At 47.1% G+C, this 25,035-nt stretch overlaps 1 protein-coding gene across 1 annotated transcript in view; it reads left to right on the top strand.

Moving 5' to 3' along the window:
• Positions 1-21,516, top strand: part of GSR (glutathione-disulfide reductase) — a 42,637-nt gene extending 21,121 nt beyond the window's left edge. Inside the window, exons 7-13 of the mRNA XM_058669846.1 lie at positions 1,091-1,190; positions 6,607-6,693; positions 10,140-10,298; positions 15,133-15,244; positions 16,951-17,082; positions 19,486-19,619; positions 21,148-21,516. Coding sequence (XP_058525829.1) covers positions 1,091-1,190; positions 6,607-6,693; positions 10,140-10,298; positions 15,133-15,244; positions 16,951-17,082; positions 19,486-19,619; positions 21,148-21,297 — 874 coding nt within the window. The 3' untranslated portion in view covers positions 21,298-21,516. The remainder of the gene's footprint in view (positions 1-1,090; positions 1,191-6,606; positions 6,694-10,139; positions 10,299-15,132; positions 15,245-16,950; positions 17,083-19,485; positions 19,620-21,147) is intronic.
• The last annotated feature ends 3,519 nt before the right edge of the window (positions 21,517-25,035 follow it).

Genomic DNA, 25,035 nt, shown 5'->3' on the forward strand with positions numbered 1-25,035 from the left:
GCCAGGAGCCAGGAGCTCTTCCAGGTCTCCCACACAGGTGCAGGGTCCCAAGGCTTTGGACCGTCAACTGCTTTCCCAGGCCACAAGCAGGGAGCTGGATGGGAAGCGGGGCCACTGGGATTAGAACCGCGACCATATGGGATCCCAACGTGTTCAAGGCAAGGACTTTAGCCACTAGGCCACCGCATCAGGCCCAGTCAAGGATATCTTAAAACATACAGTTCTTTGGCTTTGGACCATGGTCCAATTGCGAGCCCTCACCTACAGGCTTTGACCTCGGTCTTGGACTTTCGTCCACTCATGGAGTTTGATCTCCATCTCTGGCACCAGAAGTCTGTAAAGTCAAGATTCCAGGCACAGTGTGTCTGCTCTTCCTTATCAAGGCACACTGTTGGGTTTGGCCAACTGCCATAGCACTCCCTTCTCAGGGGATCTTCAGGGGTGTGCTCTGAGGCCCTGGGCCAGTGTGGAAGCAAACCCCACTTCAGGGACAGAATCCTCTTCACTTTCTACTCAAATCTTACTGCAAGGGGAGGATCTGGTGGCTAAAATGTACTCCATGAGTTTTATCTGTGTGCACACTAGCCTGCAGGTTGGAATGGTTGGCTCTGGTGGCCCTCTGGGCGATGTCGCACAAGTTGACAGAGCTGATTGAGGGGACACACCAAGCACAGGAGCAGGAAGCTGCTGGGCACCGCTGTCCTGGTTTGAGTTTTAGGCACAACCTTCATCACAGCCACACCTCTGGTTTCAAAAGTGTGTGTTTCTGCTCAGGAGAAATGAGGCCAAGGCAACCCTAAAATAACACATATCTCCTCTCTACAAAGACAAGTTTTCCGCTTCAAATGGCATCCCAGAGAAGACTCTAGGGGAATGGTAACCTGCTAACATTTGACAGCTAGCTTAAGTCACCAAGGTAGCAGTGTCAGTGTCCCAGGTGTGACAGACCCTGTGGCGATGGAAGACGCTAGCTGCAGTGAGATGAGCCCCAGGCTGCAGGGATGCACCCACACTGCCTTCTTGACTCGGGGCATCTGAAAGGGCTCCAAGAGGAGTCCACATAACAGTGTGAGCGTGTGCTTTTCCCCAGGCGGAGCGTCATTGTGGGTGCCGGTTACATTGCTGTGGAGATCGCCGGAATCTTCTCAGCCCTGGGTTCCAAGACGTCACTGATGATCCGGCAGGATAAGGTAAATTCCATCCTTGGTCCCTCTCTGTCCTGCGTGCTAACTGACTTCTTTTTAAAACTGAGGGGGGATCTCTTATGATGTTATCATTACCTACCGAATCGAAAAGCAGGTCAGCTGGGTTGTTCTACCAAGGGGTGCGTCTGAGTCCAATGTGTCCCCTCCCAGCAGCTAGGAGATAAGTTTTGAAGTGATCAAACCAGCTAGTGTTTTCATAGATGGTTTATCAGCTACCCTAATACAGAGCAAGTATGCCTACATACAAATACTAAACATACTGTCAGGTTAATTTCGTCTCTTAAAAAAGCAAGTTTTATAGGCTCAGCATTATGACTCAATGGCTAAATCCTCACCTTGCAAGTGCCAGGATTCCATATGGGTATCAGTTTGTATCCTCGCTGCTCCACTTCCCATCCAGCACCCTGCTTGTGGCCTAGGAAAGCAGTAAAGGATGGCCCAAAGCCTTGGAACCCTGAACCCATGTGGGAGACCCAGAAGAAGGTATTGGCTCCTGGCTTCAGATTGGCTTAGCTCTGAACGTTTGGCCATTTGGACAGTGAGTTAGTGAATGGAAGACTTCTCTCCCTCTTTCTGTAAATCTGATCTGCCTTTCCAATAGAAATAAATATTTTTAAAAATAATTTTATTTCTTTTTATTGGGAAGGCAGAGTTACAGAGCTGAGCTAACGTGAAGTGAGGAGACAGAAGTTTTCTCTGGGTCGCCCACATGAGTATAGGGGCCCAAGGCTTGGACCATGCTCCACTACCTGCCCGGGCCATAAGCAGGGAACTGGATGGAAAGTGGAGCAGCTGGGACATAAACTGTTGCATCCACTCAACCCCTAAAACAGAATGTTACATTCACCAGTGACAGTCACAACAAAGTTTTGTTATAAATGACAGGCAAGGCAACCAACTGACCGACCTACCCATCGGCCAGCCGGGACCAACACCCCTTATCAGAGTGCAGCCCCGAACAGTACAATTACAAAGTTTTTATACGGGGCAGTTGGCCACAGCTTCAAGGGGCGGGGCACAATTTACAACAGCTCGAGAGGTGAGTGAGGAATGATTACATATTCCTTGCTTATCTCAGCTTGCCAGCCCCTGCCTGCTCTCCTCAGGTCTGGGCTCCAACCTTGGCGTCACCTGTGACAAGCAGACCCCAATCTTGAATTATCTATGGGTTAATAAGGCTGGGGCCTTGATTTATGGGGATTGGGGCCATTCACTCTAAAGGTTGTGTTGGCCATTAGGCCTGTAAACTTACACAGTTTGTTAGCCAAGCAAGTAAAGCAGAAGTTACAAAAGCAAGAAGAACTGCAGTTAGCAATGAGCCATGTTTACTCCATTTTGACTTCAACTCTACAAAACCAGCGCCCATATGGGATCCTGTTTCTTGCAGGCAGAGAAATTAACCAGTTGATTATTGCATTGTAGTCTGTAAATGCTTATTCCATTGCACTGACCCCAGGGTAGTTTTTTAATGGTGGAACCCAATTCCCCATGAGCAGGTAGTATTGAATTGTTAGCACTCAATGGAAAAGCTTCACTGATTCTTTGTGTTAAAAGGAATTTTAAAGATGAACCACTTGAATTTTATTTGAGAGGCAAGAGAGAGAGAGAGAGCTCCTGTCTGCTAGTTTACTCCCCAAAGGCCACAACAGCTGGGACTTGAGCAGGCTAAATCTGGGAGCCGGGAACTCCATGCAGGACTTTCATGTGGGTGCCAGGAACCTAATGACTTGAGCCATCATCTGCTGCCTCCCAGGGCCGGCACCTTAGCAGGAAGCTAGAATCAGAGTGGAGCCAGGACTTCCACCCAGGGACTCCAGCATGTGATGTAGTTGTCCGAGCAGGATCTTTACCACTAAGCTACATGCCTGCCCCTTTGGACTTCATTTTGTAAATGAAGCAATGCAAACCCAAGTGAGGTTTTGTGGCTGCTGTAGTCAAAACCAGGAAATTACATTGTGGCATAGCGACATAAGTCGTAGCTTTCATAGCTACCCTCCTATATGGGAGCACCATGGAGAATCCCAGCTGCTCTACACCCAACGCAGCATCCTACTTGCGTGGTTCCTGGGAGAGACCAGCAACAGATGGCTCAGGTGCTTGGGCCATTGATACCCATATGGGAGACCTGGATGAAGTTCCAGGCTCCTAGCTGTAACCTGGCTCAGCCCCAACCATTACAGCCACTTGGGAATGAACCAGTAGATGAAAGAGCTCTACCTGTGTCCTGCCCTCCCACTTCTCTGTGTGTCTGTGTGTGTGTGTGTGTGTGACTCTGCCTTTCAAATAAACAAATAATTCTTTAAAAAAGAGTCACCTGAAAGTTCATGGAATGTATATTATGAGAAAAAAAAATGCATGGATTTCAAGCTTTTTTCCGCCAAAACTTTTTTAAGTTAAAAAAAATTTTTTTTTGAATGTGCTAGAGTTCCCATCCACTGCTTCATGCTGCAGATACCTGTGATGGACACACAGTCAGAGGGTGGAGCCAGGAACTTCATGTAGGTCTCTTGCATGGGAAACAGGGACCTAACATATGAACCATCACAGCTGCCCCCCCAGGGTCTGCATTGGCAGGATGCTAGAATCAGGAGCCAAGGACAAGGAATCAAACCTAGGCACTGGGGGCTAGCACTGTGACCTAATGTGTAAATCCACCGCCAACAGTGCCAGCATCCCATATGGATGTTGGTTCAAGTCCCAGCTGCTCCACTTCCCATCCAGCTCCCTGCTAAATGAGTCTGGGAAAGCAGCAGTTAATGGTCCAACTTCTTTGGCTCCTATGCCCATGTGGGAGATCCAGAAGAAGCTCTTGACTTTGGCCTGTACTTACCCTGACCATTGTGGCCATTTAGGGGGTGAACCAACAGCTGGAAGACACCCCTCCCCAACAACTCTTTCTCCGTAGCTGCCTTTCAAATTTAAAACAAAATAATAAAAAACAAAAACAAAAATAGGCACTCCAATCTCGGACATGAGCATGCTAAGCACTGTTTTTTGGTGGTGGTGGTTTGCTTGTATTATGTGGGTGAATGTGTGTGTGTTTTGTTTGGTTGGTTTTGTTTTGTTTTTACAATTTGGTTATTTGAAAGGCAAAATTACAGAGAGGGAGAAATAGAGAGATCTTCCATAGATTGGTTACTTCCCACATGGCCACCATAGCCTGGGCTGGCCTAGGCCAAAGCCAGGCACTTCTTCTGGGTCTGCCACATGGGTATAGAGGCCCAAGCACTTGGGCCATTTTCTGTTGCTTTCCCAGGTGCGTTAACAGGCAAATGAACTAGAAGTGGAGCAGGCAGGACTCTGACCTGGTGCCCAAGTGAGATGCTGGCCTTGCAGGCGGCAACTTAATCCACTCTCTTGTTTTAAAATTTTTATCCACTAAAGCCTTTGAAATTTTTTTGTTTTATTTATTTGAAAAGAGGGGCAAGAAAAGAGTTCTTCCTTCCCCTCGTTTGCTCCCAAATGCCCACTGGCCAGGCTAAGCCACACCAGAGCAAGAAGTAGAAAGTCCTTCGAGGTCTCCATGTGGATAACAGGGACCCAAATACTTGGGTCCTCACCTGCTGCCTCTTAGGGTGCAAACTAGTAGCAAGCTGGTATGTGAATGTGTTGGCAACGCCCATGTCGCCGCGTACCCCGAGCCGAGCAGAGGGACTAAGGTTACAAAAAGACAACACAAGACAACATGCAGTGGATCATTCTTGTAAAGAGAATGCCATTTATTTGAGGTTAGCCTGCCACTTTTATAGTCTGCCTGGTTCCTACCAGTACTATCCCAAAGCTCAAGCAACTCCTAAGCTCCCCCGAGGGCATCTTAAAAAAAGGGGAAGCATGGAAGAGGAACTTGCAGTCAAGCCAGGGGCTAAATGTATCAGGCCAAGATTGCCCATTCTGTTACCCCTTAGAAACAAGCTAAGCTGTGGAGTTAACCCTTGGGAGACTGGGGCCTACATGAATGGAGCTGGGACTGGTACCCAGGCAGTCTGATATGAGAGAGTGGACATTCCAATTGGCGTATTAATCACTATGTCCAAGACCTGGCCCAAAACTTGTGGAGCCTGGCACAGTGGCAAGCCAAGCCAAGCTTCCACCTGGGATGCCAACATCTCATATGGGAGACAGTTTAAGTCCTGGCTGTTTCACTTTCCAACTAGCCCCCTGCTTATGGCCTGGGAAAGCAGCAGAGGGTGGTTCAAGTCCTTTGGTCCCTGCACCCACATGCGAAACCCAGAAGAAGCTCCAGGTTCCCAGCTTCAGGTTGGTCCCACTGCAGCCATTGCAGTCACTTGGGGAGTGAACCAGTATATGGAAAACTTCTTTCTGCCTCTCCTCTCTCTGTAAAATTTGCATTTCAAATAAAAGTAAATAAATCTTTAAAAAGAACAAACCCTTACCTTGTAATTCCATTTGCATGAACATTTTGAAATTTCCCGGTGTGTCTTGTTGATGAGGCCTCAGCGGCACCGCATTAGAGCTTTCAGAATTGTGAATGCTGGCCCAAGGGTCTGGTCCTGCCGCTGACTGGCTCCAGGAAACATGTGACTCTAGCAGACCACATCATGCCATGAGCAGGGACAGGATTGGTCAGACTCCTGCGCCCTTGATTGCTGTGACTCCAGTGCTTACCTGAGCAAATGACAGGAGACGGGAGATGCTGGCAGTCCTTGTTGGTGTGGGCTCCCAGGAACTGTGTCCTTGACTTTGAAATGTGTCCTGTCATTGACACCCAGGAGATTTTCATTCTGAACAGAGTTCTCCATCGGAAAATGTTCTGTTGCTTTGCTGGACTATCCCCCACAAATAGGGGATGGCCAGCCTGAACTTAGGAAGTCAGCATGTTGCAGTAGTGTGTCTGGAGCATGGCTGGCTCCTGTGCTTAGAAAGTGGGCCTGTTTGCAGTGAGCCACACAGAGGCCTGCTACCTCTCCAGTTCTCTCCCAGCACAAGAGATAACTCCTGCCTCTTCGTTCAGTCCGTTCTAGAACTGCTGTGTGGATTTCTTACAGCTTCTTGCCTTAACACCCTGCCCGGGGTGTGCTGCATGTGGGCTGTCAAAGTCCTGACAGGCTGTGCTGTATGTCCGGCTCCATAAAGAGGTTTTTGATCTAGGTTGTAAAAGTGGGACATGACTTTTCCCCCCTGAAGTTCCACGAAAGAGAAGCAAGCCACAGAAAGAGGTGATAACAGAGACCAGGGGTGCCAGTCCCTTTGACTCTAAAGCAGGAGTTGATGAAGTCACGTGTGTACTGTAGACATGAGTGGCAGTGTCGGGAAGTGAGGCATTTCTGAGAACTCTCCCGTGGCTTAGGGAGAGGGTAGTTCCGACTGAGCACCTGGCTAGTCTATGATCAGCTGTGCCTCGTTTCTCACTGCCTTCCCCTCGGCTGCCCTTTGTGCACAGGTGCTGAGGAATTTTGATTCTCTCATCAGTTCCAACTGTACTGAAGAGCTGGAGAATGCCGGCATAGAAGTCCTCAAGTACTGCCAGGTACGTGGGCCATGTCCAGGACACCATGCAGTCTTCCTTCCTCCCTTTGTGGCCTCCTCCAGCAATGATGGAGATGCAACGCCTGGGTCTACCCCAGGCAGTGCCTCCTGCTTCCTAGTGTTTCCTCCTCTTTCTCCTAAGCTGTATTCCACTTGATTATGTGAAGGAAATCAAGACGTAAGATTAGAAACCTGTGAGTTGGTGCTGTTCTGTAGCAGGTTAAGCCTCCACTATAGCACCGACATCCCATGGGGTACCAGTTCATGTCCCAGCTGCTCCACTTCCGATCCAGCTCCCTGCTAATGCTCCTGGGTACGCGGCAGAAGATAGCCCAAGTGCATCCACAGGGAGACCCAGCAGCTCCTTGCTTTGACCTGGCCCAAACCCTGGCCACTGCAGCTGTTTGGGCTGTGAACCAGCAGTGGGAAGATCTTTCTCTGCCTTTCCTTCTCTAACTCTGCCTTTCTAGCAAATCAATCATGTTTTAAAAAATTAAAAACCTGGTAGTGAATTTAGAATTTAAGCTTTGATTTTTGTGCTCAGATGCCTTGTTGCATGACCTTACTTTTTTTGCATTTTTATTTATTTTAAGGAAATGTAGACTCTAAAATATTTTTTTTTAACTGAATGAAGAGAGAGTTGCCTTCTGCTAGTTCATTCTTTGCAGATGCCTGCCATGGCTGATATGAGCCAGGCCAAAGCTAAGAGGAACATGAGCCAGTTCTCCAACAAGAGTGGCAGGAACCCAGCCACCTGAACTACTACCAGTGCCTCTCAGGATGTGTGCATTATCAGGAAGCTGGAGACAGGAGCCCAAGCCAGGTCTTGAACTCATGCCTCCAATAGGGGGTGCAGGTGTACTTACCCCTCAGCTAGATGCCCACTCCAGAATCTATATGTAAAATACTCCTATTTGAGCTTGGCAGATGGAATTTCAGTGTACTCTAACTCCTCAGTAAATCACTTAAGTTTCCTAAGAAATGGAGCAAGAATTAGCCTTCTGAAACTATTTCCCCTACAACTTGGTTCAACATAAACTTCCTGAAGCACAAGGATAAATATGACCATAGGTTGTGAAGGCAATGTTGCAAGACTAGTGGTTGGGGTATAGTCAGAATCACCATAGGGAGCCCTATACAGTGGCTCAGTGGCTAAATCCTCGCCTTGAATCTGCTGGAATCCCATATGAGCACTGGTTCATGTTCCAGCTGCTTCACTTCCCACCCAGCTCCCTGTTTGTGGCCCAAGAAGGCAGTTGAAGACAGTCCAAAGCCTTCGGCCTCTGCACGGGCACGTCCTGGCTTTGGATCAGCTCAGTTCTGGCTGTTGTGGCCACTTGGGAAGTGAGCCAGCAGGTGGAATATCTTTCTCTCTGTCTCTCTTCTCTGTAAATCTAACTTTCTAATAAAAAGAAATCTTAAAAAAAAAGAAAAAAAAAGGAATCACCATAGGACTTTCACTGAATTCCCAAGCTTGTCCTTACTCCACTCATTTCCATGAAAAATGGCCAGGGAGAGACAAGTGGTTACTGCTGGGAAGTTACTGCTGGGAGGTTTCCTGGCGATGCTGCTGCTGTGTTTATATGGATTTCATTAAGTTCTATTCAGATATTTATGGAGCACACTTTAAAAGAACTGGATTGAGAATCAAGATGGCGAAATAAGGTGAGAACATGTTTAATCAGATGGAAACTTTAGCCAGGGTGAAGCAGAGAGGGCACATTCTAGGAAATAGGAGAAGACAGGCCAATGGCAGAGGGCACTTGGAGACTAATGGACACGGGAAAGCAGTGAAAACAACAGGGTGGTGTTGCAGTGACCAGACATTGCAGTAGCGTTCAACGAGTGGCGATCTGAACTGCACCTGCAGCTGGAACTCCACCATCAACCAGGTTGGGGAAGGGGAGTTCACTGGGAACTCAGAAAGTAAACCCAAAGAACTGCCCATTCTGCTGGTTTGTTTGATTTGACCAGGAAAATAAATAAAGCAGCAGATTCCAAAGAGGTGGTACAGGAATAGGGTGAATTTCACAGCCCAAACCTCCAAAAGAGCCAAACTGGGTACCATAATGTATAGGGAGACAAAGACTAATGGACAGGACTGCACATGCATGAAGCTGGGAGTGAACTCATTTCTGGCTCAGTGGATTGCAATGACAGGGTATCCTACACGTTCTTCATAAAATAACTCTGGGTGGCCCTCAGACCTAATGGCCAGCAGATCAAGAACTCCATGAGTGACACATCAGGCATCATTTTGTACAGTGTGGTAAAGGCTTTGAGACTGCAGGGACAACAGTGAGCTGCACATGCACTGACCTGGGGAGTGAGTTCATTGAGCTCAGTGCATTGTACTGACCCACATCGAAAAATAATACCACGTCTATCATCATATGGGTCAAAATAGGTCCGTGTTGCCCTCAGACCTAATGACCAGCAGGTTCCCGGCAAGATCAGTACCACCAGCCTTGCTATTTAGGACACCTGGTGTCTCCCAAATCCTTGGAACTGCGAATTAGAAGTAGGAGAAACAGTGTGCAGACAACGGTGCAACAACAGCATGGGATCACAGAAGGTGGAGAGTGGTGAGCCAGGAGCTGGGGCTATGGAGACCGTGGGAAAAATCTAACATAAAAGCCCAAATCTGAAACTCGCTGGAGTGAGTGGCACAAGTGACTGCAAACAAAGAACAGTGTACTAACCACAACAAGTAGACCTGTGGGTGACACAGCTTAGAAACCTGCCCTAAAGAGAAGAATTTGCGAACCAGAAGTATAATGATCAAGAGCAAAAGAAGAGGCAAAGGCACAATGAATATTACTGAAGACTCCCCTGCAAAGGAGCAAAAGCCTTTTCCAACCTCAGAGTTAACTGAGGACTACATTGAGAAAATGGGGGATACAGAACTCAAAACACTTGCTGTAAATCTTCTTATCAACAATGAGAAGCACATGCAGGAATTTAAAGACTTCATCACACAGGAAATAGCAACACTGAAATAAAATCAAACTGAATTATTGGAAATAAAGGACACGATAGGCCAGGAACCTGGAACTCAAATTTAGGTCTTCCACGTGGGTAGCAGGGGCCCAAGTGTATGAGCCCTCACTCCCTTCCAGGGTTTGCATTAGCAGGGAGCTGGAGCTGGAAGGAGAGCCAGGCTCAAACTCGCTGAAAATACTTTTTTTTTTTTTTTTTTTTAAGCAGAATCCTTATGAAGACAGCAGCTGACATTCCTGGCTGTAAGCTGGGTGGAAGATCGGGGGCGACCCAGGAAGCAGGCTTGGCCCAGGGAATTCTAGGGTCAGCCCAACTGGGATCATAGTGTGAATGGCCATGTCAGCATACAGAATGCAGTGGGCATTTTTTTTTTAACATTTAAGTTGTAATTTCCTGTGTCTGTCACACATTTGTAACGATTTTTTTTTTTTTTTTTTTGGCCACCAGGTTAAGGAAGTTAAACAGACTTCCTCCGGCTTGGAAATCTCCACAGTCACTGCGGTTCCTGGTCGGAAACCCACCTCAGCTGTCATTCCAGATGTTGACTGCCTGCTCTGGGCCATTGGGCGGGACCCAAATTCTAGGGGCCTGAATTTAAAGAACGTGGTAAGCTGGTGCAGTCTGCTCCCAACCTTCTTGTATCCAACTGCCCTGTGTTTGCCCATCACCCCTCCGCACACGCACACCCAAAACTTGGATGGGTTTTGGCAGATGCTTTTCTCCTTATTTTCTATATCCAGTCAGTTGTGAAATCCCATTAGCACTTCCTTTGAAATGACAACACCTTAATATGGAGCCCTTCCACCTCTGATCTAGTTCTCTCAATGCTGTGAGTCTGGGGACGCTTGGGTAGCTACCCCTCTCTCAACCCAGCATTGCTTATAGACAGTTAACATTCCTACTTTTCCTTTTCCATTTTGAAATGAAGCCTGATAAAGTAGCCTGGGATGAGGTACCCAGAGTTTGAGCCTTCATTACGTAGCTTGCCAGTTACAATGGCCTTGAACAAGCAGCTTAGTTTCTTTTTTTTTTTTTTTTAAGATTTATTTATTTTATCACAAAGTCAGTTACACAGAGAGGAAGAGAGACAGAGAGGAAGATCTTCCGTCCGATGATTCACTCCCCAAGTGAGCCCCAATGGCCGGTGCTGCGCCAATCCGAAGCCAGGAACCTGGAACCTCTTCCGGGTCTCCCACGCAGGTGTAGGGTCCCAATGCATTGGGCTGTCCTCAACTGCTTTCCCAGGCCACAAGCAGGGAGGTGGATGGGAAGTGGAGCTGCTGGAATTAGAACCGGCACCCATATGGGATCCCTGGTGTGTTCAAGGTGAGGACTTTAGCCACTAGGCCACGCCACCGGGCCCCAAACAGCTTAGTTTCTTGAAGGTTGTGAAGGTAAAAAGAGTCTATGAGAAAATGAGGGCAGAGTAATGAGCCTTGGACCTTGGCTTTTAGGATGAACACGATGAATGTTAACCTGCTGAGGGTGGCCGTCACAGCGGTCTCTGCTGCTCTACTGCTCTGGGGATACTAACTGGATGTTCTGTGTTTCAAGCTGGTGTATGATGGAGGGGGTGGAGTCTCTGTGAGCAGTGTGAGCCATGCAGTTGTGTTGTGATGTGGACACTGTTTTTCATTTCTGTAACATGCTGGTTTTTTGGGGTTTTTTTTGTTTGTTTTTTGCATTTTAAAGAGTGAAATATCTAGGGAGATATGTGGCTTGCCTTTAATCCTACAGGTCAGTGAAATTTAGTGAAACTGCTTGTCTGTGTTCATATCAACAAAACCAAGGCACTCAGCTTCTCAGCTTTCAGTAGCTGTTTTGCCGTCGTGCATGTATAGGCCTTGGTAGGTCTAGTTTTTAACCATATTTGTGGCCTTTTTCAAGAATGAGACAAAAAGATTTTCAGTGCCCTTTGATGTTAAGGTGTATTTGCATTGTGCAAACCGAATGGCAGCTGTGTGCTGGGGCCTGTCCACACCTGATTCTAATGTGGCTTTGCCTGGCCAGCAGCTTGAGGAGAGCAGGCGCTGAAGTATGCCGACTCGTTCATCAGGCTGGGACCTGGGTGGTAGGGAGTGTGTCCATTTTCCTGCTGTTTCCCAGTGACTGGATTCAGTAATAGATATATTACTTTTAGTATCTATATAAGAGCTCAAATATATGTTAATAAATACTGGTTCATAATGTTTCCTAGCCATTAAGCGATAAAACTGGGATTTGAACTCTGATTCGTCTGGCTCCAAAGGTGGTACTTTTTTCTTTTGAAAAATTAATTCATTAATTGGGCCTGGTGCAGTAGCCTAGTAGCTAAAGTCCTTGCCTTGCATGAACCAGGATCCCATATGGGCACTGGTTCGTGTTCTGGCTGATCCACTTCCCTTCCAGCTCCCTACTTGGGGCTGGGAAAGCAGTGGAGGATGGCCCAAAGCCTTGGGACCCTGCACCCACATGGGAGATCCAAAAGAAAGGTTCCTGGCTTCAAACTGGTTCAGCTCTGGCTGTTGTGGCCAGTTGGGAAGTGAACCAGCGTGTGGAAGATTTTTCTCTCTTTTTCCTCCTCTCTGTAAAACCTGCCTTTCCAATAAAAATAAATCACCCGGACATGCCTGGGTGCGGCCTGCTTCCTTCTGGGGTGAGTACGCCGAGGGGGGAGGCCTCCGTGACTGGGCATGTCCGGGACCCACCCAACACCCTCATTGGGTGGTGGGTGAACGGGATTGGGGAGGGGCGCAACCTCGGGCCTGCAGGATTTAACTTCCGGCTGCCAGAGGCGAGCCGAGGGCTGCGGGAGAGGACGTCTAGCTCGGATCCCGAACCCAGTCCGCCATGTGCCCATGGCTCATGGCGGGCTGGGGCCGGGCAGGCTGTGCCTGCTGGCCGCCCGGCCGGGGAGCTCTGGGGTATTGGACATCTGAATCGCTGCTGAGATAGCCCTAGAGTGACCCCACTGTTTCTGGGATCTGAGTCAATCCTAAAGATTCCCAATGCCAGTAACTCTTCCTTTGAAGAACTTCCAATCCCTTAACAATGCTGAGCTTTGAACACCTATCAAGTAAAAGATAAGCTCCGGCTTGTGTAGCAGGCTGGCACCTAATGGTCCTCGGAGCAACCACGTGCAGGTGTGTGATTTACAGCTAGGAACGGTCCCAATCTGGGAAGCCACAGCTGGGATGAGGTTCCCACCAAGGGGTGTATGTGCTGGAATGGGGGCTGCGTTCTATCTAGGAAACAGTTGCAGTCACCCGAGGCACTAGTGTGGGCTGGGATTGGATGCACCAGGCCGGTTCAGATCCCAGCACCATCTGGTGTTATGGAGAAACAGGGTAGATGTGGGACTGACTAGGCTGGGTCTCAATCCCCTTCTGAGCCATGTGTGAGCTGTATGTGGGTATGGACGAGCCATGGCTGGGCTGAAACATCCAACAACAAGAGTCAGAATGAGGTGAAAGCCAGCCAGGAAAAGCCACTGTTCCTGCTAGGACAGGAGGTGAACTGAGTAGGGTTGGCTCAAGAACCCCCTGGCAAGCGCAAAATCTGGCATTGGGAGGGGTTCTGATGGAGGAGCCTGGGCAACTCCTCTGGCAGGACACAGTCCCTGCAGGTAAGCGCGAGAAGCATGATTGGAAACAGCCCAGAATAGGCCATGGAAAGTTTCCCACTGGCATGCATTCGGCATGGGTCAGGAGCAGGCCAGGCTGAATCAGTTCATGTCATCCTCTGGCAAATCCGATCACCAGAACAGAGTGTGGAATGGGCTGGGTTTGGTTGCGACAAAACCAGTACACATTCTGGAACGCCAGGGCGTGGTTGCCTGTACTGGATATGAATGCAACACCCATCCAGCACAAGTGAGATCCAGGAAGGGAGGGGCAGAGCTGGCGGGGGGGTTAAGGGGCTGGTCCCCTCGCTGGACAACCACTCCCACTGGAGAGTGTTGGCTGGGATAGAGACAGACACGACTAAGCAAGGCTACAACACCTGTGCGCTGCATGTGGACAAGATCAGGGCCACAGCATCAGCTGGCAGAAGCGGGCACTGGGGACTAATTCTGTCGAGTCAAATCACAGGACCACCTAAAGAGTGCATAAACCGGGACAGAGAGACCTGGGAGGGAAAAAGTGGGTTCCCCCTTCCTGGGTCACTATTCCCGTGGGAGGGCATGAAAACTAGGACGGGGGCTGGGATGGCTAGACAGAGGCACTCAACAACATCTGTGAGGGCTGGATGGTTGAGTCGATTAGATAGAACTAAGCTTTAATACCCATTGACAAGTACCAGAGCCAAATGGGATGGGGGACAGACTGGTCTTCTGCTACACAAATTGGCAAACCAGGGTAGGGGGCAGGCTTGGCGGGGGTTATTGTGGGTCGCCCCGACTAGGCTGCAGCTCCCACTGGTTGATGTAAGGGCCGAACCAGACTGGACTGCAACACCCATTGGTTCCAGTGCAACTCGGGACTGAAAACAGAACCAACACAGCAATTGCAACCACCAGCTGATCAGGGTGATGGACTGTGCCGGGCCCTGTGCTTGCTAGAACATACAAGAATCTGGTCTGGGAATACCTCAAAGTATCTTTGGAGATCTCCCCACTTGAACTGCTGGACTCAGAATTCTAACCAAGAAAAGACAGAAGACAGAATAGGACAATCATTCATCTCAGCTACATGTTGGCAGCGAAATATGGGACAAATGGAGACTTCATGATGGACCATATCAATCAGTGGACCACCTCATCGAGCGAAACTGGCAGTGACTCATAACTGGAGAACTATTCACTCCACTTGAGCACATATCTCAGAGCATGCCCCACATATGGGACTTGGGGTGGGCGGGAAACCGGGTGGGGCTTCTCCCTCAATACCCCCTTTTACCTCAGATACATGATGGAAACAATATGGACATAATAGCATTGCCCACCTCCCTATCCCCCTGAACCTTTTTTTTTTTTTCCTTCTCTTTCTTGATTTTCCTTCAACTATAGTTAACTATGTAAAGATTGTCAACAACAATACAATAAAATGGATTATACATAAAAAAAAAAAAAAAAAAAAAAACAAATTCATTGCTTTTCATTCGACATGAAAGGCAGACACACACACACACACACAGTGACCTCCCAGACACTGATTCCTTCCCCTAATGCCCAGAATAGCCAGGGCCGAACCCCAGAACTCCCTCCAGGCCTGCCACGCGTGCTGCCGTCTGCTGCTTCCCAGGGCTGGGTTGGGAGGCAGAGCAGCCAGGCCTGAAGCCAGCACGCTGTCTGCGACGCAGGCACCCCGGGAGTGGCTTACCCACTGGGCTGTGCACTTGTCGTGTCTACTGCGTGCCTGCCTTCACACACTGCATTACGTGCTGCTGTGACCTGAGACGCAGGCGCCTGCGCTGTCATTTCCTGTCAGAGGCTTGATGGGGCCTCCTTTTGCATTTTCAGGGGATTCAGACCGATGACAAGGGTCACATCATAGTGGATGAGTTCCAGAACACCAGCATCAAAGGCATCTACGCAGTCGGCGATGTGTGTGGGAAAGCCCTTCTGACCCCAGGTAGGAGGGGCGCTGCGTGTGACATAAACTGTAAAGCGTGACCCAGTCGGCTCTACCTGGACAAAGTAGAGGGATGTGTGTCTTCAGGGTAGCAAAGTGTCGGTTTGCTGCCTGGCACTTTCTGAGTAATACTCCATTCTACTTAAAATGTTTTGTGTAGACGAAAAGCTCTGTCCAGTTGACATGATGCCCCTCTGACAAACGGTATGTTGGACTAGGTTTGTGTATAGTATAGTAAGAGGGAAAACGGAGGTTTTGGAAGAAGCAAGTGAGGCTGATGTTCTTGGGTGACTGTATGGTCCTGACACAGCCGCAGTAGACTCCCTGCCCTCCCCAGTCCAGTCCGTGCCCAGTTAGGCTCCGTCCCACCTCCGGCAGTAATGTCACATCATCTGCTCTCCACCTGGGAGACCTCCCCTGCCTTCTCCAAATGTTCTGGGATCTTACCCCAGGGAGGAAGCCCACCCAAAGCCCTTTAGCTCCTTCAGGAAGTTCTCTGTCTCTATTTTAGAATTAATTATGTAGTTAAATAAAAATTTTATGTATTTATGATATATGACATGTTTAGAAGTAGTTGTATATTGCAGAATGGCTAAATCAAGCTCATTAGTAGCTACCTTACCTGATGCATTTCTGTTTTGATGAGAAAACTTAGAATCTACTTTTTTAGTAATTTTTAAGAATACCAAATGTTCTCGTTGACTATAGTCACCATGTTGTATAATAGATCTCTTGAACTTGTCATGTCTAATGCAAGTTTTGTATCCTTTGACAAGAAATGATTTTAAAAGCTAAGTAGCAAGTTAAAGTTATGCCAAAGCAAATTTATGTGTCCTACTGACCATCTTATTTGGAGGAAAGACTGACATCTTGTAATTAATAAAAGTAGTAACTTGCTTTTATTAAACTCAGATTTGTTTGTTTATAAAAAGAGCTATTAGGAATACAAATGCTAAAGAATAATTTGTAAAAGACTTATTTATCTTGAAGATAAGTTACAGAGAGAGGGATAGACGAGAAAGATTGATCTCGTATATGCTGATTCACTACACTAGATGGCCACAGAGGTCAGGGTTGGGCCAGGCCAAAACCTAAACTCCATCCAGGTCACGCACATGGGTGGCAGGAGCCCAAGCGCTTGGGTCATCCTCTGCTGCTTTCCCAGGCCACAAACGGGGGCTGAACGGGGAGTGGAGCAGCTGGGATTGTAACTCGTACTCCTACAAGGGTTACTGGTATCACAGACGGTGGCTTAACCCACAGTGTTACGACACTGGCCCCAGGAGAATAAACTTTTGAGTAAAAACACAGACAGATCTTACTGAGAAGTAACTCGGGTTATAAAGTTGAATTGAAGATGTTCGAAATGGATATAGTTTGTTGCATAAAAATGCTATCAAAAAGCTAATATCCCCATTAAGTAGATGAACTGCCAAATGACTGGGAACTGGTGAAGGCATTTTTTTCTTTCTTCCCTTTTTTTGGGAGAAAGGGGGTCATAATACAATGTGCAGAGTTCCCATATGCCAGTAGTTTGAATTGTTCACTAACGCACTCATACATGTCTTTATTATATTGCGTTTACTATTGTGAGATCAACATAAAACTTGATCAGAACTGGCTTTTGTGTCAAAATAATAGGGAATAGGGTAGTTTTGTGACTTTATGAACTTGAAGATAAACTCCAATTTTAAACATCTCTGTAGTTGCAATAGCTGCTGGCCGAAAACTTGCCCATAGACTCTTCGAATGCAAAAAGGATTCCAAATTGGACTATGACAACATCCCCACTGTGGTCTTCAGCCACCCTCCCATTGGCACAGTGGGACTCACGGAAGGTAGGTATTTAAAGCTGAATGTTGTTTAAGATTTTTTTAAGGTTTTTTTTTTTTTACATTTATTTAAAGGGCAGAGAAAAATCTTTTATCTACTGGTTCATTTCCCAACTGCCCAGAACAGCCAGGGCTGGGCCAGGCTGAAACCAGGAGCCCAGAATGCCCTCAGACTCTCCCACTTTTGGTGGCAGGGACCCAAGCACCTGAGCCATTATCTGCTGCCTCCTGGGGTGGGCATTCACAGACCAGATGGGAACCAGAGGAGCTGGCATGTGCCCCAAGCACTCTGAGAGAGCATGCAGGGACCCCAGGTGACATCTTACCCACTGTGCCTGGCACCCAGCCCTGAAGGGCATGTATGGCTGCCTCCTCTGGGTCTCTGGCAGTGACTGAGTCTGCCTCAGGCCCTGAGTGGCACTCCATCTCAAGCTGTCTCCGAGCACCGGTCCAAGTTGTTTGCTAACTGCTGATACTCTAAGAATACCGGCTCTTTCTCAAATACCACTGTCATCTCTTGATACTTTTTTTAGCCTTTTATTTAAACGCATTTCAAACTCTGAATAAGTTGCAAAAGTAGTTCAGAGGACTCCTGTATGCCCTAACACCTTTCCTTTATTGTTTTCCCACTCAGCATACACACGTCACCTGCATGTGTATTCTTGATCACATGTTGTCTGGCAGCTAGGCTGATCTCTTTGATAATCAGTGTGGCCTTGACAATTTCAGTTGTTACAATATTATCTAAACCGTAAGCCTTATGCAGACTTGGCCAAATGTCTTAAATAGTGTCATTGTTTGCTTTTTTTTTTTAAGATTTATTTTTTTTTATTACAAAGTCAGATATACAGAGAGGAGGAGAGACAGAGAGGAAGATCTTCCGTGTGATGATTCACTCCCCAAGTGACTGCAACTGTGCCAATCCGAAGCCGGGAACCAGGAACCTCTTCCGATTCTCCCACGCGGGTGCAGGGTCCCAATGCATTGGGCCGTCCTCAACTGCTTTCCCAGGCTACAAGCAGGGAACTGGATGGGAAGTGGAGCTGCCAGGATTAGAACTGGCGCCCATATGGGATCCCAGGGCATTCAAGGCGAGGAATGTAGCCACTAGGCCACGCTGCTGGGCCCTGTGTCATTGTTTTCAACATTTCCTTTCAAGTCCAGATTGTCTTCCAGGTTACTGTACTATGTTTAGTTTTCATATTTTGTTGGTGTCTCTTTAATTTACAGACAAAATTCCATTTTTTAAGATATTTATTAATTAATTTAAGATATTTTTAAATTAATTTATTAAAGATTTATTTATTTTTATTGGAAGGTCAGATATGCAGAGAAGAGAAGAGACAGAAAGAAAGATTTTTCCATCTGCTGGTTCACTCCCTAAGTGGCTGCAATGGCCAGGGCTGAGCTGATCCAAAGCCAGGAGCCGGGAGCTGCTTCTGGGTCTCCTATGCAGATAGATGCAAGACCCAAGGCTTTGGGCCATCCTCTACTGCTTTTCCAAGCTACAAGCAGGGAACTGAATGGGAAGTGGAGCAGTCAAGACATGAACTGGCACCCATTATGGGATCCCGGCACATGCAAGGTATGGATTTTAGCCACTAGGTTACCACAGCAGGCTCTCTTTACTTATTTTAACAGCAGAGTTACAAAGAGAGGAGGCAAGACCAAGATAGATAATAGCCTTCTATTTGCTGATTCATTCCCCAGATGGCCACAGTGGCTGGTTCTGGGCTGGCTGAAATCAAGAGCCAGGAGCTTCTTCCAGGGACCCAGGGCCTTGGGCCATCTTCAGCTGCTGTTCCAAGTACATTAGCAAGGAGCTGGATAAGAAGTGGGGCACTGGGACCAGCACATCAGACTAATCCTCCACACTGTGGTGCCAATATCCCATATGGGCACCGAGTTCTGTTCTGGCTACTCCACTTCTAATCAAGCTCTCTGCTTATGGCTGGGAAAGCAGTGCAAAATGGCTCAAGTCCTTGGGCTTCTGTACTGACATTGGAGACTCAAAAGAAGCTCCTGGCTCCTTGCTTCAGATCAGCTCGGCTCTGGCCATTGTAGCTACTTGGGGAGTGAATCAGTGAGTGGATGGAAGATTTCTCGATCTTTACTTCTCTCTCTGTAAAATCTTTCAAAGAAAATAAATAAATCTTAAAAAAAAAAAGTGAAATACCTAGGACTAGAACTAGCGGTCCTGTGGTATGTTGGCATTGCAGGAGTAGGCTTAACATGCTGTACCACAATGCTGACCCCAACCCTTTTAATTAAATGACATAGGGATTTATTTTCTATAATGTCTCTCATTTGCATATCATCTGACATTTTCTTGTGATTTGATTCTGGTCATCTTTTTTTCTAATTGTTTTGTTGTTTTGATGGATGCTTTTTAAAAAATTTATGTTTTAGATGAGGCCATTGCTAAATATGGAAAAGAAAATGTGAAGACCTATTCTACCTCCTTTACCCCAATGTATCACGCGGTCACCACCAGGAAAACAAAATGTGTGATGAAAATGGTTTGTGCCAACAAGGAGGAGAAGGTAGGTGGCTCTTCAGCCATGCTGTCAACGTTGGCAGTGATGGTGGGGTGGACAAGGAGGAGACCAAGCAGTTAAAGCTTCTCACCCCACTGGACACCAAATATTTTTCTTAAAAGAATTTGTTTTCATGTGAAAGGCAGAGTTATAGAGAGAAGGAGAAACAGAGAGTCTTCCATCCACAACAGTCGGAATTGGGCTGGTCTGTAGCTGGGAGCCAGAACTGGGTTTTCTATGTGGAAACAGGGGAGCAAGAACTTGGACTATCCTCTGCTGCTTTTCTAGGCCTTTAACAGGGAGCTGGATTAGAAATAGAGAACAGTTAAAGAAAACAGAAACAACAACCAAAAGAAGTAAAAGCAGATTGGTTGTTTCTAAGTTACTTTCTTTGTAAGGCCTGACACTGAACGATAGGGAAATAACGGATTAAGTTCATAATAAGTAATTTCAAACAACTTCTGTGTATAAGATGAAGTCAGTGGGAATTTATATTATTATGCCAACTGAAATTATTCTGGAATGTTGAAAGGCAGAGACACAAAGATGTGGACAGTGAGATAGCTCCTGTCTGCTGGTTTACTACTCAGATGCTTGTAGTAGACCAGGGCTGGGCACAAGCCAAGAGCCAGAAATTCAGTCCAGATCTCCCACACAGATGAACAGAGCTCTGTTACTTCAGCCTACTTCCCTGCCTTTTAGGGTCTGCTTTGGCAGGGAACTGGAGTCAGAAGCCAGAGCTCAAGCTAGAATGCAAACCTTGACCGTGCAAAATAGAATGTGGATGTCTTAAACACAAAACGAAATGGCCACTCCTTTACCAGTGCTCAGTGTAACTGTCTAGATTGTTTTTATGGCTTTGTTTTCTATTCTGCTACAAATCTTCATTTTGTGTTTTCAGAGGCAGCTGGGAAAAAGGGACTGACCAGTCCCCACAGCTGTCTTCTCCAGCTTTGCTTTGCAGTGGAATGTCTACCCTTGGATGTACTTGTGGAAAACATGTCAGTGGTTTTTAGGGTTGGTCAGGGAAACCTTGCTGAAGAATGTAATTTGAAACAAACACTTGTTTGCCCTTAATGTGTGTAGGCCAGCAGTTGTGTGTAAGAGGCACCAAGCACCTCCTTGGTGCCAGTCTGCATGCTTGGTCCTGGCACTGGGGCAAGGAAGAGGAGCAGGAAAGGTCCCCTGTGCAAAAGGGAAACTGTAGTTGTCTGGCCTTCCACAAAGTGTTATATCACAGCTCGTCCAGAACCGCAAAGGAGGGATGGCTGTACTGAGACCACACATGAGGGAGAATTTACCTTGGTTGGAAGACACAGGTGTGTGGCTTTAACACAGAGACAGACAGCTTCTGAGCCAAGAAGGCTAGAGGTGGACGGCAAGGCAGGCCTCTGTGCAGGGCCACGGAGCTGTGTTAGGCCATGTTTGAGATTCAGTAGGTAAGGTTCTTAGGGCCTTTCACATGTTACATGTCTGTCACCACTGCCCACATGATGAAGACTGACCCTTTAGAACCATACCCCTTCTCTCGCAGGTGGTTGGGATCCACATGCAAGGAATCGGGTGTGACGAGATGCTGCAGGGCTTCGCCGTTGCTGTCAAGATGGGAGCCACCAAGGCCGACTTCGACAACACGGTGGCCATCCATCCTACCTCTGCAGAGGAGCTGGTCACTCTCCGCTGAGCAGCCAGGCCAGCATACATGCCCAAGTGAACCAAATCTTTCTGTTGACAGACTGTCCTGGTTTTGTGTCTGTATTTTCTTTTTTAAATCAGGAGCTTCTGATAGTGGAATTTGGGGGGCATAGATCATAGAATTTGTCAATGTAATTAGAAATGTGTTGTTTCATACAGGATTGGTTTTTATTCGATCATCTCTCACAATAATGAAGTTTCAAGTTTTTATTTCGTTTTGTTTATTTTTTTAACAAAGAGTTCTGTGCTGGTTTGTTTTATTTCAGCCTCATCCCAGGTATAAAAACTATGTGAAGTACAATCACGTTAATGTACTTGAGTAATTATAACTTGCTAATTTTTCCAGAGGAAGATGACACCATTCCCGATGTAAGTAATGCAAGGGCACACAGACTCTTGATATGAGTTGGAAACCAGTACTAGGTTCTGCGTATTTTCACAAGGCTGCTTTGAGAATGCTCTTACCCTAAGAGCACACAGCTTGAGAACTGCCACGTAATTTTCTCCTTTCGTTTTGTATGACTTCCGGTGGATTGTGTAATTTTTAGGAGATGAAATGCATCAAACTTGGGAAAGATCTGAGGAGCTGGTCCCCCCAAAAAGGGGGACATTTTAAGTGGTTTCTGCTCCCAAAAGGTGGTGGATTCAAGATTCTAAAAAGCTTTCCCTCTGCTGAGAGTTCACAGTTCAGTGAGCAATTTCAGTATTTTGATATATCTTTTTTATTTTGCTGAAAATGATTCCAAATATTTGAAAATAAAACCACAGCCTTTCCTTCTTATGAAATGGGTTAGTATTAACTAAACTGGTACCAGTTTTTTTTTTTAAAGGTTTTATTATTATTGGAAAGCCGGATATACAGAGAGGAGGAGAGACAGAGAGGAAGATCTTCCATCCGATGTTTCACTCCCCAAGTGAGCCACAACGGTCGGTGTGCGCCGATCCGAAGCCGGAAACCAGGAACCTCTTCCGGGTCTCGCACGCCAGCTAGGCCACGCCACCGGGCCCGGTACCAGTTTATTTTTGAAGAATAATCTTCTCAGGAGGATCAGATGCCCACATATGTGGGGGAGGAAAGAAACATCTCTTAAAAATCAAGACCAGGGCCCGGCGCCATGGCCTAGCGGCTAAAGTCCTCGCCTTGAAAGCCCTGGGATCCCATATGGGCGCCGGTTCTAATCCCGGCAGCTCCACTTCCCATCCAGCTCCCTGCTTGTGGCCTGGGAAAGCAGTCGAGGACGGCCCAAAGCTTTGGGATCCTGCACCCGCTTGGGAGACCCGGAAGAGGTTCCTAGTTCCCGTTTTCAGATTGGCACAGCACCGGCCATTGCAGTCACTTGGGGAGTGAATCATCGGATGGAAGATTTTCCTCTCTCTCTCTCCTCCTCTCTGTATATCTGACTTTGTAATAAAAATGAATAAATCTTTAAAAAAAAGAATCAAGACCAGAGGGCCCGATGGCATGGCCTAGCGGCTAAATTCCTCGTCTTGAATGCGCTGGGATCCCATATGGGCGCCGGTTCTAATCCCGGCAGCTCCACTTCCCATCCAGCTCCCTGCTTGTGGCCTGGGAAAGCAGTCAAAGATGACCCAAAGCCTTGGGATCCTGCACCCGCATGGGAGACCCTCCCAGCTTCAGATCGGCACAGCACCGACCGTTGCAGTCACTTGGGGAGTGAATCATTGGACGGAAGATCTTCCTCTCTGTCTCTCCTCCTCTCTGTATATCTGCCTTTCCAATAAAAATAAACAAATCTTTTAAAAAAAAATCAAGACCGGAGCTGGGAAAGAAGCACTTAGCAGATCAGTCATTGAGTGGAGGGAATGTTAGAGTCCGGGCCAAAGCCCCCGGACCTCAGGGTGCGAGCTAGTCAACCCCCAGAGAATGACAAAGAGTCTTGCTGGTAATGCAAACAGCAAACAGAGTTTATTGCGCCAGCATGCTGGAGTCAGACCGCACTTGGGGCACGCAGGCCAGCCAAGCCGGGCGGTCGGACCCCGAACAGCCCAAGACAGTAGCTTATATAGGCCCTTTGGGGCTGGGAAATACATCAAAAGTAACAACCTTAGACATGTTCATTATTTTATGGCCTTCAGGCACAGGGAGCCTGTTCCGTTCCCATACCCACTATCTTTATGGCTCATCCCATTCTCACACCCTTATCTTCCTCCTGTTCTTAGGACCGGAGAAGAACTGTGCCCTTGCCTTCACAAAGTTGCAAGGCAGCAAAGAACAGATTTATCGCTAAAGCGGAATCCTCCCAAAGTCCAGGCACCTCCTGGCCTAGCAAAGTAGCAGTTTTCTTTAGCACAAGGGAATCTCACACTGCCCAAAAAAACATACTGTTTTAGCATACTAATATACTATCATAGCATTAACCTATACTCCAGCACGAACAGACTAGAAACCTTCTAGGTTCTTAGCACGTTATTTCCCTTGGCCTTTAACAAGGCAGGCTGGTTAGAAATTTCTGTCATTTTCATTAGTGACACCATGCTACTGGATTCTTTCACTTAGGCTTTACAGAATTTCCAGTCTGTCATGGGCAGTTGCTGTGCCAACTTCTGAGGTAGGCCCAGTGCCAGTCAAAGAAAAGAAAAAAATCTCACCTTAGTAACCAGGGAATAGGATCCCCAAACCTGGATATGGACTGAGGTAGCCATTCTTTTCCCGAAAGGTAGTGGACCAAGGTTCTGGGTTCCACTGTCCACTCTCGCAGGTCCCAAACTTGGGGAGTGCCATGTCAGGAAAAGGGAAGGTCTCTGCAAATCTCATTCATTCAACACACACGGTTATATTTAGACAACATGTATTCTTTTGTAGACACTGAAAAAAATTTTTTTTGAAAGGCAGAAAAAGAATGAGATATATCCCACAGATGAGTCCATACCAGATATTTGCAAGAGGCAGGACTGGGCCAAGGACCCTACTTTAGCCATCAGCTGCTATCTCCCAGGGTACCTGCTACCAGGAACCTGGAACAGAGACCAGAAACAAACACTCTAACACGAACCGTACACATCCCAAGTGTGACTTGACTGCTGTGCCAAATGCCTACCCCCACTGTATGATCTTGATCTTGGGTACCCTTTGTGCTGCCTGACTATTGTCATGTGAAAGTAACCTCACCCACGTACCAGTCTACATTCACATTGGTCAGATTGGCACTTTCATTGAGTTTCTGTGGCCTAACAGCAAAACTCAGAGAAATATAAAGCTAGATGAGGCAGCCCATTGTATGTTGTACATAAACACATATAGCACATGTATATTATAGGTGTTCAGTAGGTATTTATTGAAGGAAAGACATAACTCTCCTATAGTCTAGAATGAGAGAAGAGCTTTCTATACAAATAAGGTGGTTAAGCACAGATTCGGTCATAATGGGACATTTGCCAGAGTGAAATGAGCACTATTGGTAATTAAGACAGTAGACAGGTATAAATGCTTGTCTCAAACAAATGGGACATTGCTGACCTAGCTACACACTTGTAGGGAAGAAGGAGGTACAAATTCAGAGGAGATGTAAGTTCCCAGTAGTTGGGGAATCTTCAACAAGCAGGAGCAAGCCAGGTGTGAGTTCTATAGAGGAGATCTGAGCAGCCAGAAAGCACAGTGAAGGCAGGATTGGACAAATTACTGTTTTCTTATACAACAGACTATCTGAAACAGTAGTGGGAGTCTCATGATATTGTGGGTCACACATAGGCTCAGCTTGGTGATTCT

Source organism: Ochotona princeps, chromosome 11, assembly GCF_030435755.1.
Source record: "Ochotona princeps isolate mOchPri1 chromosome 11, mOchPri1.hap1, whole genome shotgun sequence".
Taxonomy (NCBI): Eukaryota; Metazoa; Chordata; class Mammalia; order Lagomorpha; family Ochotonidae; genus Ochotona; species Ochotona princeps.